The sequence below is a fragment of the Daktulosphaira vitifoliae genome, unplaced genomic scaffold (genome assembly GCF_025091365.1).
Source record: "Daktulosphaira vitifoliae isolate Bord-2020 unplaced genomic scaffold, ASM2509136v1 Scaffold_1, whole genome shotgun sequence".
Classification (NCBI taxonomy): Eukaryota; Metazoa; Arthropoda; class Insecta; order Hemiptera; family Phylloxeridae; genus Daktulosphaira; species Daktulosphaira vitifoliae.
In genome coordinates, this window is record NW_026099572.1 from 43,248,766 (window position 1) to 43,266,973 (window position 18,208).

The 18,208-nt window shown below is 26.5% G+C and overlaps 2 protein-coding genes and 1 long non-coding RNA gene across 4 annotated transcripts in view; 2 read left to right on the plus strand and 1 right to left on the minus strand.

Moving 5' to 3' along the window:
- Positions 1-6,836, minus strand: part of LOC126895313 (uncharacterized) — a 145,344-nt gene extending 138,508 nt beyond the window's left edge. The window contains exons 1-2 of one of the 2 annotated variants that reach the window (XM_050667048.1): positions 5,850-6,836; positions 4,332-4,684 (exon numbers count right to left, since the gene is read on the minus strand). In XM_050667048.1, the coding sequence (XP_050523005.1) occupies positions 4,332-4,684; positions 5,850-6,739 (1,243 nt within the window). In that variant the 5' untranslated portion in view covers positions 6,740-6,836. Of the gene's footprint in view, positions 1-3,697; positions 4,685-5,849 lie in introns of those variants that run through there. The other variant, XM_050667049.1, reaches the window with a different exon arrangement.
- Positions 5,714-8,558, plus strand: LOC126895331 (uncharacterized). The gene is made up of 4 exons (XR_007701634.1): positions 5,714-5,742; positions 7,246-7,302; positions 8,012-8,032; positions 8,115-8,558. It is a non-coding gene; the product is annotated as an uncharacterized LOC126895331 (long non-coding RNA).
- A 2,502-nt stretch (positions 8,559-11,060) lies between these two features.
- On the plus strand, positions 11,061-16,564 carry LOC126895323 (adenosine receptor A2b-like). Its single transcript, XM_050667062.1, has 3 exons — positions 11,061-11,900; positions 14,502-14,716; positions 15,247-16,564. Exons 1-3 carry the CDS (start codon positions 11,495-11,497, stop codon positions 15,811-15,813), a joined length of 1,188 nt encoding a protein of 395 aa, XP_050523019.1. The 5' UTR covers positions 11,061-11,494; the 3' UTR covers positions 15,814-16,564.
- The last annotated feature ends 1,644 nt before the right edge of the window (positions 16,565-18,208 follow it).

Here is an 18,208-nt window from a genome sequence, read left to right on the forward strand (position 1 = left end):
TGTCTGTTACCACTTTTTCTCAGCTCTCACCGAACGGATTTCTTTCAACGATACGTCAAAAGATTACAAATCGTATCTAGTCAAGAACATTACCCTCAAAAATTGAAAACATTTCCCTTGTTCGCCGTAAATAGAGGAAATCTCCAAAAAAATTACAAATTTAAAAATCGTTAATTTTCGAAATTTTTTCATTTTTTTAGCTTCGATGCGAAGCTGAGAAGGTATTGGTTTTACTATGTGTTTTTTTTTTTTTTTTTTTTTTGTCTGTTACCACTTTTTCTCAGCTCTCACCGAACGGATTTCTTTCAACGATACGTCAAAAGATCACAAATCGTATCTAGTCGAAGACATTACCCTTCAAAATTGAAAAAATTTCCCTCGTTCCCCGTAAATGGGGGAAACCTCCAAAAAAATTACAAATTTAAAAATCGCTAATTTTCGAAATTTTTTCAATTTTTTTTACTAAAAACTGCCGTAACTTTTTCAAAAATGAACATATCAATATAATTTTTTTTTATATAGATGCTTGATGTCTTTACCTATCATTTGGTATATTTTTTTTGTAAATCTGACACTTAACCTGCCCACAGGGGGGGATTTAAAATGACAACTTTTTCACAAAAAATTAACTTTTTCAACTTAACTTTTGAAAATGTTCCGGAAGGTCTGACACTTTTATATATATCTTAAATTAAAGCTAATGTAATATACTTTAATTTGAAAAAAAAAAATTTGACCTCTGGACTTGTCTTCGTGGTGAAAGTTGACATCAAAGTTAATAAAAAATTACGATTTTTGTAAAATAATTTTTTTTTATATTTTTAACTTAATAATGCTCTAACTTTTTCAAAAATGAACATATCAATATAATTTTTTTTTATATAGATGCTTGATGTCTTTACTTATCATTTGGTATATTTTTTTTGTAAATCTGACACTTAATCTGCCCACAGGGGGGGATTTAAAATGACAACTTTTTCACAAAAAATTAACTTTTTCAACTTAACTTTTGAAAATGTTCCGGAAGGTCTGACACTTTTATATATATCTTAAATTAAAGCTAATGTAATATACTTTAATTTGAAAAAAAAAAATTTGACCTCTGGACTTGTCTTCATGGTGAAAACGGCTACCGAGTGCTATTTTTGTGTGAAAATTTTTGATTTTATAATTGACATTTTTTACTTTAAAGTGCTATAACTTTTTAAAAAATGTATGGATCAATACAATTTTTTCATGAGAAGTAGTATTTATATACATCTTTCATTGGATATACTTTTTTTTTAAATCAGACTATTTCCCTATATATGGGGGGGCTTCAAATATAAAAAATGCATATAGAAAGTAGAACTTTTTCAACTTAACTTTTGAAAGTGTTCCGGAAGGTCTGACACTTTTATATATATCTTAAATTAAAGCTAATGTAATATACTTTAATTTGAAAAAAAAAAATTTGACCTCTGGACTTGTCTTCATGGTGAAAATGGCTACCGAATGCTATTTTTGTGTGAANTACTTAAAACTGCCAAAACTTTTTCAAAAATGAACATATCAATATAACTCTTTTTTGTATAGATGCATGATATCATTACCTTTCTTTTGAAATATTTTTTTGTTATATCTGATCCTTTAACTGTCCACAGGGGGGGATTTAAAATGACAACTTTTTTACAAAAAATTAACTTTTTCAACTTAACTTTTGAAAATGTTCCGGAAGGTCTGACACTTTTATATATATCTTAAATTAAAGCTAATGTAATATACTTTAATTTGAAAAAAAAAAATTTGACCTCTGGACTTGTCTTCATGGTGAAAACGGCTACCGAATGCTATTTTTGTGTGAAAATTTTCGATTTTATAATTTACATTTTTTACTTTAAAGTGCTATAACTTTTTAAAAAATGTATGGATCAATACAATTTTTTCATGAGAAGTAGTATTTATATACATCTTTCATTGGATATACTTTTTTTTTAAATCAGACTATTTCCCTATATATGGGGGGGCTTCAAATATAAAAAATGCATATAGAAAGTAGAACTTTTTCAACTTAACTTTTGAAAGTGTTCCGGAAGGTCTGACACTTTTATATATATCTTAAATTAAAGCTAATGTAATATACTTTAATTTGAAAAAAAAAAATTTGACCTCTGGACTTGTCTTCACGGCGAAAATGGCTACCGAATGCTATTTTCGTGTGAAAATTCTCGATTTTATTATTTATATTATATTTAACTTTATAATGCTATAACTTATTGAAAAGTTTATGGATCCACACAATTTTTTTATGAGAAATAATATTTTTTAATAAACCCTTTTTCATTCGACATACTTTATCTTAATCGAGATATTAATAAGGAACCAGCAGATCAAGTAGCTTTTGGAATAAAACACCAATTTTTTTAAAATTAAACACTATCTAAAGATTTGCATCGAAGCGTTTATTTTTGATAGTGATTTTAATCACTGTCAGATATCATTATACTTGATCCAACTATACCACGTCACAACTGTGCCGCGACCCCCTGTGCTGGGTTTTTTTACTTAAAACTGCCAAAACTTTTTCAAAAATGAACATATCAATATAACTCTTTTTTGTATAGATGCATGATATCATTACCTTTCTTTTGAAATATTTTTTTGTTATATCTGATCCTTTAACTGTCCACAGGGGGGGATTTAAAATGACAACTTTTTTACAAAAAATTAACTTTTTCAACTTAACTTTTGAAAGTGTTCCGGAAGGTCTGACACTTTTATAAATATCTTAAATTAAAGCTAATGCAATTTACTTTATTATGGAAAAAAAAATTTCGGATTTCATTTTGTCTTCACATTGAAAATAGTTACTGAATACTATTTTTGTGTGAAAATTCTCGATTTTATTTTTTACATTTTTAACATTTATAATACTATAACTTTTTGAAAAATGTATGGATCAATGCATTTTTTTATGAGATAAAATATTTTTTCATGAGATGTAGTATTTATATACATCTTTTATTCGACATACTGTGTTTTTAAATCGAACTATTTCCCTATATACTAGGGGGGTTCAATTCTAAAAAATGCACATAGAAAATAGAACTTTTTCAACTTAACTTTTGAAAGTGTTCCGGAAGGTCTGACACTTTTATATATATCTTAAATTAAAGCTAATGTAATATACTTTATTATGGAATAAATAAATTTCGGACTTTATTTTGTCTTCACGGTGAAAATAGTTACCGATTGCTATTTTTGTGTGAAAATTCTCAATTTTATATTTTATATTTTTAACTTTATAATGCTATAACTTATTGATAAGTGTATGGATCAATGCATTTTTTTTATGAGATAAAATATTTTTTAATTATCCCTTTTTCATTCGACATACTTTATCTTAATCAGGATATTAATAAGGAAATAGGAGATAATGTAGCTTCTGGAATAATCCATAAATTTTTTAAAATTAAACAATTTCTAAAGATTTGTAATCATTGTCAGATATCATTATACTTAACCCAACTATGCTACGTCACCACTATGTCGTGACCCACCTGTGCTGGGTTTATTTTATTTTTATATTAAAAAAGTTAAGAACAAATAGTGGTTCTTAACATTATAAAACATACAACATTATTCTTTTTTAACTTTATGAAACATTTTTAATATTATGTTTTAGCAAGTGTGCAGGTAGATTCAACAAATACAGTAATTTAGAAAAAAATATTTTTTTAAATTATTATAAAAATTTAAATGTGCCTGTAATCTAGTGATCTAGTAAATTCATTTTAATAATAATTTTATAAAATTTACTCTTAAAATTCAATTGGCACTTAACATTTACTATTTAATAAAGACTAAATAGGTAAATAATCAATCTAGTTCACAATCAATTTTTCTGAATCCTAAATTTTCATAACAAGATTTGTAAACATTATCACAAAACTCATCAAAATAATTACATGCATTGTTATAAATTTCGATTTTCTGTTCAGGTGTCGGAATATGTAATGTATTTCTCGAATAATCGAAATATTTTAATAATTTGGATTTTTCATAATAAGGATTTTTCATATGACAACGGGAGTCCATGTTTCTGAAATCACTATAAAATTCAATGTAAAACTGTTTAAGAAACTTAAGGAAATATTTTAATTTTTTCTGTATTATCTCGGTATTTTTACTACTATTTTTATCGACTAAATTATCTTGAGAAAATTCATTATTATTCAATAAACTAAGGAAATCTTCAATCCATTTTAATATTTTCTGTAAATTTGAATGAGACCATACAGTAAAACTCCATAATGACGATTTTCGTAAAGTAATTAAAGCTGTATGTAAACCTTCAAACATTATTTTAGATTTATTGAATGAGTCAAAGAATTTAATCAAACAATTGTAGTTGAAATGTTTTGCATAATTATCGCATAGAGTCAATAAAACAGTTAATAACATGTGATAATTTTTAATTATTTCTGTGTATCTACATCTTAATAATTGCATTACATGTTCTTTTTTTATTTGAAAATTTATGTTATCAATTGAGTCTTTCATAATACAATCTACGCTATATAGTTTTTCATTATATACTATATTTATGTGTTCCATTGTTTTCCAACCAGATTCATGTCGAAGTATATTGAAAGCTTTAATTGCCACATTTATATTAAATTTTGAATCTATTGGAGGTATGAGTCTATATTAATAAAAATAATAAGATTATTAATAAAATACATAGATAAAATAAATTTAATTATTATTAATGAGTAATTGTTTTATTTTCATTAAGTTTAACTTTATTAAAATGGTCAAAAATATGTTTTTTGTATTATAATATTAAAATATTGAGGGTAAACAAAGAATTTCAGAAAAGAAATTTTTTTATACTAACATTATACAGAGTGTTCAGTAAGTCAGGAAACGGGTTTCTATTGTTCTCATTGTTTGTAACAATGAGAACAATAGATACCCGTTTCCTGACTTACTGAACACCCTGTATATATATTTAATATTATTATTATTCAGAGATTTCTAAGGATTTATTTACAATTTTGGAAATTTTAAGATTACGTCCAACTTTATTATGCACAAAATGAGTTATGTTTTATTAAAAATCAATTTAATGTATAAAATACCTCCAATAATGATTAAAAATGATAAATAATATCGTTGAATATTATGAAAATGTAATTTTTTTCATTAATACTTTAATATAAATTATACATAGAAATATATCAAGAAAAATGAACAAACATACTAAGTTTATTTATTTTATGGATATACTTGGTCTAGTGGGCGTTAACGTATGATGGGGCGTGTGGTCCCAGGTTTGATCCCAAGGGTGCCAATAAGATTTTTCTAGTGATTTTCACATTGGTGAAGTCTGGTGGTCTGATGCATTGTGAAAAAAGGGTCATTATTTAAGTAGAATTTCAAGTTCGGAAAATAGAAGGATGGACAACTGATCATTATTAAATTTGTTATATACTAAGTTTTATTAATTTACCAATTGTTATATCTATCAGAATACCGGAAATAATAGAAATAACGTTAAAAGAAATTAACCTATCGTTATTTTGAATAGTATGACCAGATAATTTTTGAACTAAGTCAATATTATTTTATAACTACATTTTTAATGTAGTATTAATTTTAAATAATATTAGGCACAAGTAATCAATTTTAATTATATAAATATACTAAGTTCGTTCATTTTGTGTCCGTAGCAAATTTACAGATTACCATAAAATTGACGTAAGTTTTAAATGTAAATTTCCTAAATGTTCAAAAAATATGTTAAGTTATTTATTTTCTAATATAAAATTAGAATAGAAAGTAAATATAAATATAGGCAATCTTACATGGGTATTTTGGGATTGAGAAATTTTTCAAAGCCAAGATTTTTATACCAGATTTCTATGTTTTCAGTATAAAACGATTTAAGTTTACTACATGTTAAATAGACTAAATAAAATTCATCATCATTATTTTGAATTGTTGTCGAATTGGTTTTTATAGAAGTGTCGATGATATTACTATTTTTAAAGAGATTGTTTACTATTATTGATGCTACTGTAAGAAATTCGTTTAAACTCTCAAAATTCATTTCTGAGTATTCAATATTTGGTAAGCAGTTGAAATTAAAATGTGTGTTGTGATCTAATTGGCTGCTCTCTGATATTTTATACAACACATATTTTTGAAAAAAGTTGATTTCATTAATTATAACATTCGGCATAATGCATCCTTGAAACACAAATCTTACATCTATGTTGCTTATAAACGTCATACCATTGTAGAGATTTTCAAACATAGTCTTAGAATTTTTCACTTCTTCTATAAGTGATGTTACACAACAAATAAATTTTTCTTCTAAATTTCTTTCATGAAATTGCTTACATACTTGGAGAATAATGTCGATATAATCGAGGAAGTTTTTTAGTATTTCAGTGTACTTGAAATTCAGTAGATTTATTGTATAAAAATAGTTATTTTTGAAATTATTGTAGTTTATTTCGGGTTTGAAAGCTTCCTCAATACTAATAGTACAAATTGAATCCTTTTTGAATTTTAGATTTTGCATTTCATTCAATCCAATATTTAAACGAATGTAACCAACCACTGTTTTAATATAATTTTTGTAATCCTCACGGTATTTGTTAACAATTCTACGATTGCAATTTGTTTCTTCGTCTGGTTTCTTAGCGAAAACGACAATAGACATTATTAAAATCAACGAATAAAATTCCATTGTAAATAAAATACTAATATTAATTATAACTAGTAAAGAACTAAAGAAAATTTAAAGTGAATATAGGCAAATGTGTTCATTAGTATTTTATATTATAAATATGTTAATAAAAAAATATGTATAAAGAATACAAATCTTTTTTTATGGCATTAAAAAAATTATAGCGATATATTTATATTTTACAAATAACTTTTACAGGATATGTAAATTATATTATTATGTGACCTATAATATGTTGATAATTTTTTTTTTCAATTCCTGTGTTTATAACATTAGTTGCTTACAAGAACATTTTAAAATATACTATGGTATTTTATTTAATGATACCTTATAATTACCATTAAAATTTATTTAAATTGTAACATATTTAGAATTGTAATTGTACTTTTATATTAACTTTTTTTTATCACTGTTTTTTGAACAAACTGAAATACCGTTTCATAATTTCGAACTAATTTTTAACATCCTGTAAGTATTATTATTTGTTTTTATCTATTTTTTTATAGCAGTAAAAAAATGCCAACGATTTATTTTTATTTTACAAATAATACAAATTTCTACAGGTATGCCAATTGTATTATTATATTGATAAAGTTTTTATTTAAATTCTAAGTTTATATTATTAGTTGACTACAAGAACATTTTAAATGTACAATGGTATTTTATTTAATTTGATATATTCTTACTATATAACATATCATCACTCACTGTTCAAAATACTCAAATGCCATAATAAATTCAAGATATGTCAGTTTTTTACTAACCTAGGTTTAGATAGTTAATTGTAAATAAAATGTATTATATATTTATTCACATAACATTATCATCAAAATAATTATCAAAATTTATAATTTTAAATAAAAAATTAAAAGTAGATTAATGACTTCTATAGTGGTTGAAGTATTTTAATAATGAAAAAATGTTTCTTATGTTAAATCAAATAATAATTAAAATGTTAAATTATAATTTTCAATAGTTATTAAAAATTAGGTTTTAGCTATTTAGAATATTATCAGTAATCTCTTATACAGGGTGTTCAGTAAGTCAGGAAACAGGTAAATTATTACTAATAATGAGAACAATAACAACCTGTTCCCTTACTTACTGAACACTCTATATAAGACATTATGTGTATATTAAACTCGCCGTAGAGTACTTCTATGGATCGATAGTTACAGGTCTCCGGTTAGAGCTATACTGCTGACTTATCTTTTTTCCTAATTGTTTATGTAATTTCTGTTGTTGTTATTTTTAATTCTGTTGTTATTTTAGCTATGGTGCGAAGCTGAAGAGGTATTAATTTTACTATGATGTGTTTTTTTTTTTATTTATTTATTCATTTTTTTTTTTTATGTCTGTTACCACTTTTTCTCAGCGCTCAATGAACCGATTTCTTTCAACGATACGTCAAAAGATCACAAATCGTATCTAGCTTCGACTAGATTGGATAAACGTTACCCTCAAAAATTGAACAAATTTCCCTCGTTCCCCGTAAAAGGGAAAATCTACCAAAAAATTAAAAATTTAAAAATCGCTAATTTTCGAAATTTTTTAAAAAATTTTTACTTAAAACTGCCATAACTTTTTCAAAAATGATCAATTAACATAATTTTTTTTTTTGTAAATGCTTGATGTCTTTACCTATTATTTGGTATATTTTTTTATAAATCTGACCCTTTACCTGCCCACTGGGGGGGGATTTAAAATGACAAATTTTTCACAAAAAATTATCTTTTTCAAGTTAACTTTTGAAAGTCTGACACTTTTACATATATCTTAAATTAAAGCTAATGTAGTATACTTTATTATGGAAAAAAAAATGTCGGACTTTATTTTGTCTTCACGGTGAAAATAATTACTGATTGCTATTTTTGTGTGAAAATTCTCAATTTTATATTTTATATTTTTAACTTTATAATGCTATAACTTATTGATAAGTGTATGGATCTATACAATTTTTTTATAAGAAATAATATTTATATCCCTCTTTTATTCGGCTTACTTTTTTTTAAATAACACCATTTCCCTTTTATATATTTATATATTATAAATATATATAAATATTTCTTTATTCATAAATTACACTTATAAATCATAATACTTGTAATCAGGATATCAATAAGAAAATAGGAGATCGTGTGCTTTTGGAATAACCCATCAATTTCTTAAAATTAAACACTATCTAGGAAGCATTTTTTGTGATAGTGATATTAATCACTGTCAGATATCATTATACTTGATCCAACTATGTCACGTGCCCACTGTGTTGAGTGTTTTTTTGGGCCTCCTTATTTCACCTACCTCGTGATCTCCTTTATCAAACTTGTACTCTATAACTCTGTCTTACTCCTACTTATTCTTAAACCCTTTTCTTCTATAGCTGATCTCCACACTTCTAGCCTTTGATTAATTTTCTCCTATTAACACTATATCGTCAGCAAACAACGTGCACCACGGCACGTCTCCTTGTATTTCTGTAGTAATTTAATCCATCACTATAGAAAATATATAAAGGTTTAGAGCAGAATCTTGATGCACTCCTACTCTTAACCTAAAACCTTCCGTTACTACTCCCACACTTTCTACCCTAGTACAAGTGCCATCATACATATTCTCTATTATATTAATGTACCTTTTCGGAACTCCTTTTCTCATTAATGCCCACTTTAAAACCTCTCTCGGTACTCTAATATCTACAAATATCTCCAAATATAGAAATATTTATGATTCAATGTATATTTTTTCTCATAAATAATTTTTGTAATTAATATATACATATAATTCTTCGTGAATCATTTATTTTCGAAATCAATATTAATATTTATTTAAAAATCATTGAAGAAGGTGAATTTAAAGCTAGGAAAAATGAAGCGTTAAGAAGATTATTTGGAGAAGAATAATTATAGAAGTCATGCAGAGTTATAGAATAAAGTGGGCCTATCATATATGGAGATCTGAAGGACTTGGATAACATAACATAATGGAGACCGAACACTAAACAACCCAGACAACGGTGGCCAGGTATAATTAAGAAAAATCTCAAGATAATTGGGGTGGAGAACGCGGAGGAAGTTTTAAGGGATATGAGAAAGTGGAGTGATGTCGTTGTTGCGACAGTAGGCCTTAATGGTCTCAAAAATGCCTTAAGTATATTTACCTCAAAAAAACAAAAGAATTTTTTAAACAAAATTTTTAGGCTCAACTATTGAGTCATAAAATATAAATTAAAAATTTTGTGACCACTAACATTTAGTCTAAACTTCTCTATTATTTGACGATATGATTATTAATCTGCTCAATTAAAAGATTTTTTACAGGAGTTCTTTGAATTTTAATAATTAAAAATTATTTTTAAAACTTTATTTTTCAATTAAAAATAATAAAATTATACGTAATTAAGAATTATTAATATTCCTGAAATTATTAGCTTAAATCAGTAATAGAGTTAAAATAATATATCAAATTAATTTTTAATCACTAAGTTCTTAGCGTAGTTTTAACGAGTCAAAGTTGAGTCTTACATACTGTAAAATAAACTATTCTAAAGTATGAGTAGTTGCTTATGTAATAGAAGTCAATATAAATTTGATTTAAGTGCATAAATAAGAAACCAGATAACAATTCAGATTTCGTTTACCTGTCTTAGTAAAGTCAAGTATATTAAAGATAATTATTATTATTATTGAACATTAAGTTAACATAAATTTCATGATGAGGTTTATCTGATTAAATAGTCATTATAAATATTGGATTGTTAATTATTTCTAGAATTAATGATAATAATAAATAAATTGATCATTGATCAATTATTTCAACTAATTTTTTATTTTATTTGCATTTAATAGCTAAAAAAATAGTTAATTATTCATGGGAATTTGGAATCATAATAAATTTAAGTAGAATTGCTTACCATTAATAAAACAGTTTTGTTTTTGATAAAATAAAAACATCGTATATAAATAAATGTATATGCTTTTTTATAAGCTTTGAAATACAATTCTGTATTTCTCAACTATATTCAAGATTAAACAACATAAGTTATTCAATTGACCTAAAGACTAAACATTATAAATTAAAGATCCTTAATATATATTTAGTTGATATCATTTGTATAAGCTATTTGTTTCAATAATATGATGTTGCGAGTAAAAATACTCGAATTGAAAGAGTTAAAAACTTGGTATATTTTATAATTTTGTATTAAATTATATTCATACTTATGTATCTATAAATATTACAATAATAAACGAATATTTATATTTTTATGGTCAATGAAAAACGGCTCCAAATTCAATGATTTTTGTTCTAACATGATTTTATCGTGTAAAATAATGTGCTATTCTATATATAGATATTTAGTGATATTAAATTGGATTGTGTTATTTCATTACTCGATTTGTATTATGTCTGTTGACTATAATAATTTATTGTTTCACAATCGATTAATGTTATTATGACACGACAAATTAATTAAGATTTTCCGAGAGTTAAAAGCGCAGTCGTCCCATCATCCAAATGACCTCGCTTCCCTTGTGAAATTTTACAGTGACCAACGGGACAAAAGAAATTACTAGCGTGTCACGGTTGTACCTAATCATTATACCAGAGTTGTACTCATACCGCATGACAAAGTCTACTTATTTGATACTGTTCCATATAAATGACGGTGTGGGATGTCATTTGGAGGGGACGCGGCGGCAAAATGCTCATACGGCTTGTGTGTTATTCAACCACGTCCAGTGATAGTCAGGCGCTATGAATGTGTATACGGCGAACGCGGCGTCCCCATCATCGGGCGGCCCGCTGTTGAACGTGCCGTACGCCGTACTCGAAGGACTGGTGGCCGTCGGTGCTACCCTTGGTAATGGATTGGTGATTGTGGCATTCCACAGGGAACGCAGACTTCGTCGTCGTACAAATTATTACATAATATCTTTGGCGGTTGCCGATCTTCTTGTCGGCCTGGTAGGCATTCCATGTGCGGTTTTGGCTAGTATGGGGTTGCCTAGGCATCTCCATCTGTGCCTTTTCTCGGTTTCGCTGATCATCGTCCTGTGTACCATATCGATACTCAGTCTTGTTGCAGTGTCCGCTGACAGATATTGGGCTATACTCTATCCGATGGCATACTCCACAAATTCCAATACCAAAATTGCAGTCAGTATGTAAACATTCCATTGCATTTATATAATAATTAAGTATGATAATGGCTAGTTAATAATCGCTATTAAAAATTACCAAATACCAATAAGGTTACACATACCTAACCAAAAACACATTACCCGGTAATATGACTTCTGGAAAAAATATATAAATTTCAATTTACTTACCTGCCCATGAAATTTTTAATTCATGTAACTAAATATGAATACAAATTCATATTATTTTTTGTATTATATTATATCATATTTTTCGAAAAAAACATTTAAATGTCATAAATTGTTTTATTTTTATCTTTTAAATTTTAAGTCACTTCAATTATCAATAAAACGATAAAAATAAAATTTTTTTTTTTTTAATTAAGATTTATTTAGAAAAATTAAAACCAAGAATATCTATAAATTTTACTGAGTATAATTTTAGTCTTTAAATATGATTTATCATTAATTATCTAATTATATTTCATTTTAATACATGAATTAACCCAAATATTGTGTTAACAATAAATACCGTAATAAAAATAAGTATCAAAGTTTTTATTAATTGATTAATATCGTTCAAATAATGAAATGGATACTTCAGAAGATTTTCCAATAAAACAAATGGCGATTAAAAAATGCATTTATCAAATAGGTATCAAATGATTAACAGTGGTATAATAAGATATAGCGTGTAAAATTATTTATGTAAAGTATACATCATTAGGGATCGCTAATTATAATTGAATAATAATTACAAGGTTATTATTGCTTATTGGTTTTTATAGCTACTGTTCATAAACATAATAAGTTATCCGATTGATTTTTATGTCATTTTTAAATAAAAATTTGGCGAAAATATTATATTGTAAAATAAATATATAATTATACAATAACAACGTTTTTCTAAAAAATTCTACATATTTTAAACAAGGGAAATCATAAAAACAGAGGCACATTATAATCCTACCCAAACTAAATAATGAGGTTAAAAGAAGTGGACAAAATAATCAGTGATATAACCAGAAAATGTTTTCAAGAGGAGATTGATTTTTTTTTTTTTTTCAAAAAAATAAAATGTACATAGTTTGTTTTGAGAAATAGATGGTCATTCATAACTTTAATTTAAAAATCGTCTTTTTCATTCATTTTAATTTTGCTTATAAAGTGAAGGTTATTCAATATAATAAATATATAAGACATCAGAAGAGTGTGCCTTTACCAATTTTTTTTACTACTCTTTACCATTATAATTATTGAAAACCGCAAGCGTATTAAACAATTTTTATTAAATAACTCAAAGAATCATTATTTTGTTATTGTAGAACACTAAAAAAATCTGAAAATTCATTTGTGTCCTAACATATTTGACACGTTTCATATACCAGTAAACATAATTAAAATAATCTTTTGATATGCATGTATTATTCATAAATTGACTGCTTATGAATGGATATTCAACATAATATCATTCATAATTGCTTTAATATAAATTATCAAATTCAAGGATATCAATAAAACAAATAAAATTGATAAAAAAAAATATCATCATCGTTTTGTTTGTTTGAAGGACATTCCAAAACCATTTCTTCCTTTAAAATTCATATCGCACTTCAAATCAATTCTTCATGCTTCATTAGTTGATAAATAAATGGTAGCTTAATATAATACCATCCACTCTCTCGAATCAATTTCCATGTAACAACTATTTCATTAATGTTATTATTATTTCGTGTAATATATAAGTTTATGCAAATTAACAGAAATTTATATCCATTAAAAAAATTTGACTATCCCTTTTAACGAAACAAATTTATATCACTGCAATTATTTATCTTCCAATAAGGGTTATGACTCTTATACTCCTATCAGCACAAATACTACTGCTTCGCCCGATTAGAAAAAAGTTATTTATTTTAAATGTTTACCATGTCTCAAAATCGTACCTAGTAAACATATGAAACTTAGGTCTCTTTCAAAATTACCCGATTGTTAATTTATTTATCAGGTCGCAAAAAAATAAAAAATTTAACGTGATATCACTTTTATTCACATTCCGCCATAATTATTTTGATGTATGTTATGAATGTAAACGACCTGTTTTAAGGTACAAGGATTAATTAAAATTTATTCATAAAGCATGTGACGTTTTAACAAGGGTCTATCGAGTGTTTCATAAGTCAACACGTGGTATGAAATTTGCTATATTCTTTCATTAGTCGTATCGAATGTGCTCAGAGTGTCAGGCGCCAAATACGTCACGTTCAATCACTTTGCGATGTTCATGTTTATTTTTTGCGGGTAGTCGCGCCTATTAATTAGAAGAGTCTTCTGACGTTTTTAGCATGTCAATCGATAAAAGTAATTACTCATCAAACTTCTCAACATTCTAATAAATGATAGGTCAATTCAGTGATTTAAAACAGTCAATACAATAAGAAACGACAATGATTAATAAACGTGGTTAGAATATAGAAAAAAATATATATTTTATACTAATAAACTTTTTTTGAATATAAATTTAAAACAATAGTTAAAGAAAATTCAAGGTAATAAACGTTTCCGGAATTAATAGTTGGACATAGGATTTTCTAATCCCATTAAAATGAACACTATGTTTTTAGGTATAATTTGTATTTGCTGGCTGCTGGGAATCTTAATAGGATTTATGCCATTGATGGGCTGGAGAGCTGATAACGGTCCCACGTTGGATGCTTGTATGTTCAGCCAAGTAATGGACTACAATTACCTAGTGTTCTTGTATTTGGTTACAATCATATTACCAGCATTGCTCATGGCTACTTCCTATGCTCATATTTACACGGTCATCTTAAAACAAGTGAGACAGAAATAAAAATAATTATAATTAAATTTTATCGGTATAAATACGTATTACTCTAGATAATAAACCATTCAATATAAAATTATAACATGTATTATATTCAATATTTGATTAAAAGTAAAAACTTATTTATTCACGTTTGTTCATGGCAATTATTTACATGTTAGTTTTCAAGGGTCTGTTTTATTGAGAAAAAAAAATAATTTTATAACTCATATAGAAAAAAGAATACTTAATTGGTATTATATTATCTTAAATAATAACTTTTTACAAAGGACTGATTTACTATTAATAATAAGAAATAGACGAATACGTGTAGAGTTATTTCTCAGGTCGTCTAATTACTGCCTTAATTATTTTGTATAATTGAATATTGTCAAGAAATTAAAAGTATATACACTATTTATTAGTATAAACATTATTTAGACAACTTTTCAGCTAATTTTTATCTATTTTTGTGTTATTTTTTTCTTGCGAAATTAAGATATATTTAGATCTGCCTGATAAGTAAAATTTTACGTGTACAGATAAAACAAATGACGTTGCTGAACGGCAGTCGTAACGACAGTCCGACCAAATTGCGAGTTTTGGGTGCAGCACGTAAAAGTGAAATAAAGGCCACTCAAAATCTATCAATCATCGTGGCTTTCTTCGTCGTGTGTTGGATGCCTTTGTACACCATCAACTGCGTGCAGGCGTTTTGTGCTGAATGTCTGGTGCCGAGCGCCTTGCTTGACGCTTGTATCGTTCTGTCACACCTTAACTCGGCGGGAAATCCACTACTGTACGCTTACCACCTGAAAGACTTCAGGAACGCGTTCAAATCTCTTTTGCTGTGCAGCGACCGCCGATCGTTAATCGGAAAAGATTACAGCAACGGAGGTAGCACAATGACTCATTCGGCGGCGGCTGCCGGTACGGCGACGACGGACTGTTGTAAATCGTCATTAGCCGCCAAAGTGACATTTGGAACGGTTTCGTTGTCCATTACGTCCATTAGACAATTACAAAAAAAGCAACGCAACTCCAAGAAGTCTGACCTCAAGACACCTGTACTCTTGTCAGTACGTCAGTTACCAGAAATACACAACTAAAGTGTGTACATAAATGTAGTGGTTCGTGTAAATACATTTCTTGCGTTTTTTTAATTACTAAATCAGACTTGTAGGTATAACAATACTGTTACAACTCCGTTGTTTATGACGATTTTTTTAATTTATCGTTTACTGGCTTATAAGTTCAGATAAACGACGAGATATGTTAGAAGGCCTTTTATTTCCTGGAAAATATGACATTAAACAAGTGTTGTTAATTGAAGCATTCTTAAAAAATAATCGATTTCAATTATAACACTTATAAACGATCGGTAAGAAAATGCATTTTGTTAGTCAATAACGTGAAAAATTCCGTTGTAAGCTGGTTTTGTAGATAACGAAAAAGTTTAATCCACTACCTTTACAATCTTTTTCACTTGGAAAAAAATCTGAATTCATCTCCGATTTAAAGAAAAACAATTGCACGTTTATTTATTAAATAATTTATTTAATATAATTATTTCATAAAAAATGATTCTTATAAGTTAAGAAAATATGAAAACAAAAACAATAAGGTTTCGGGGTGATAACAGAATATTAAAAATTTTGTTTTGAATAATAATCCTAGACACGGCTGATAGTGTGACATTAAAACCCAAACCTTTATTAATCTATTTTATAGTTATTTGTTATAGGATATCATTTTTTCATGATTGAATATATATAAATAAAATGCAAACAATTAAAATATAATTTAAATGAACAAACTTAATACCTTTTGTATTGCCATTGATTCATTTTCTGTATCAAATTATTAGTTTGATCAAGTTTTGTACAAACACTTGATATTATTTTATTGATTCGTATCGAATTGTTTTGTTTATATCCTTATCTAATTAATAAAATAATATTTTATTTTAATACTATCTAAAATACAATTTAAAATATATAAACGTATTTTTTATTTGTTAATTTTACTACAATGATTGTATAAATTTGAAAGAATAAACCGTTAACATTCAACATTAATCATGTGTACATCTCAAAGCAGACAGCAAAAACATTTGTATGAATGACTTTTCAATCGTTAATTAATGTGTTTTATAACCTAATTTGCAGCAGTATAATATAATATTTTAACTATTCCTTTATTTATCTCCCTCTATATACTATTTTACTAATCTCTATATACTATTTTTCCACTGTTACAATACTGTAAAACACTGTAAACTTAAATGGTTTTTTTATACATGTTCACCTATGATCTTGGAACTAATATATAGGTTCCAAAATTTGCTGTTATCTATAGGTAAAAACAAATTTTATTTTGAGTAGTTTTCATCGAATTACGAAAGTACATTTTTTACTTTTACTTTTCGAGTATAAGCCTCTAAGTATGTAGTTACATTAATTTTAAAATAAACAATTTCGTTATGAAATTAAATTAAAATGCGATTATTAAAAGGTATTAGATTTTTTTAAATCATATTTACACAATATTTAATATTGTTTTCTACAATCATAATTTGACGACTGAAAACCTAAACTAAAATTTGTGAAAAATTAATAAAACTCAATACTATCGTTATGTGCACCTACAGAATGTATAATTGAAGTAAACAATTGTTTTTAAATATTAGTTTTTCTATACATTATTACTAAGCTTCGCCTAACTAGGGCCCAGGTCTGGCCTGGGGCCATAAGGGCCTCACGGTCTTCGGCACGTAAGCCTCTTTGGGCCATTCTCGTAAATAGGCCACTGATTCCGGTAAGAGTACACAGCTACGCCGCCGGGTATGATAAGTGTTTTGCAGGAAAAATATAACATCAAAATCAGTGTAACTAAAATATATTAAAAATTTAATTATTAAAATCAAGAAAATTCAAAAAGATATAATAGTAAAATGTATTGGGTACAAGATTAACGTTTGTTAATGAGGCATTCCGCTTGGACGTGTTCAGAAATTATTTTAGGAATAAAGAATAATTTTTTTTTCTAAAAATCAAAGTGATGATCAACAAAATAGTTCATATTTCTTAGAAGTTGCCTAAAAAAATATTGATAGCGCTGGTTCAATAGAGCCAATCGCCCATACGCCCCTGGTATACATAATAATTATTAATAATCTAATTTAATAACTGTATTAAAATTATAGAATAATTACAAAAAAAAATTCAACAGGTTATTATTCCTGGGAATATGTAAAAGTTCAATTTTGATAAGAATATTGGTTACTATGATTTGACGTTGGACAGCATAGTTGTCATAAATGGATCCAAATTTAAATAATAAAATCATAGACTTATACATTACATATGAGATAAATACGATTGATAATACTGTACTATACTGATAATGAATGTACTAACTTATACAGAGTGATTTTTTTATCATAACCCACTCAATTACTTGCAGAATAATAATAATTTAAACATTTTTTTTTTTCATTATCTT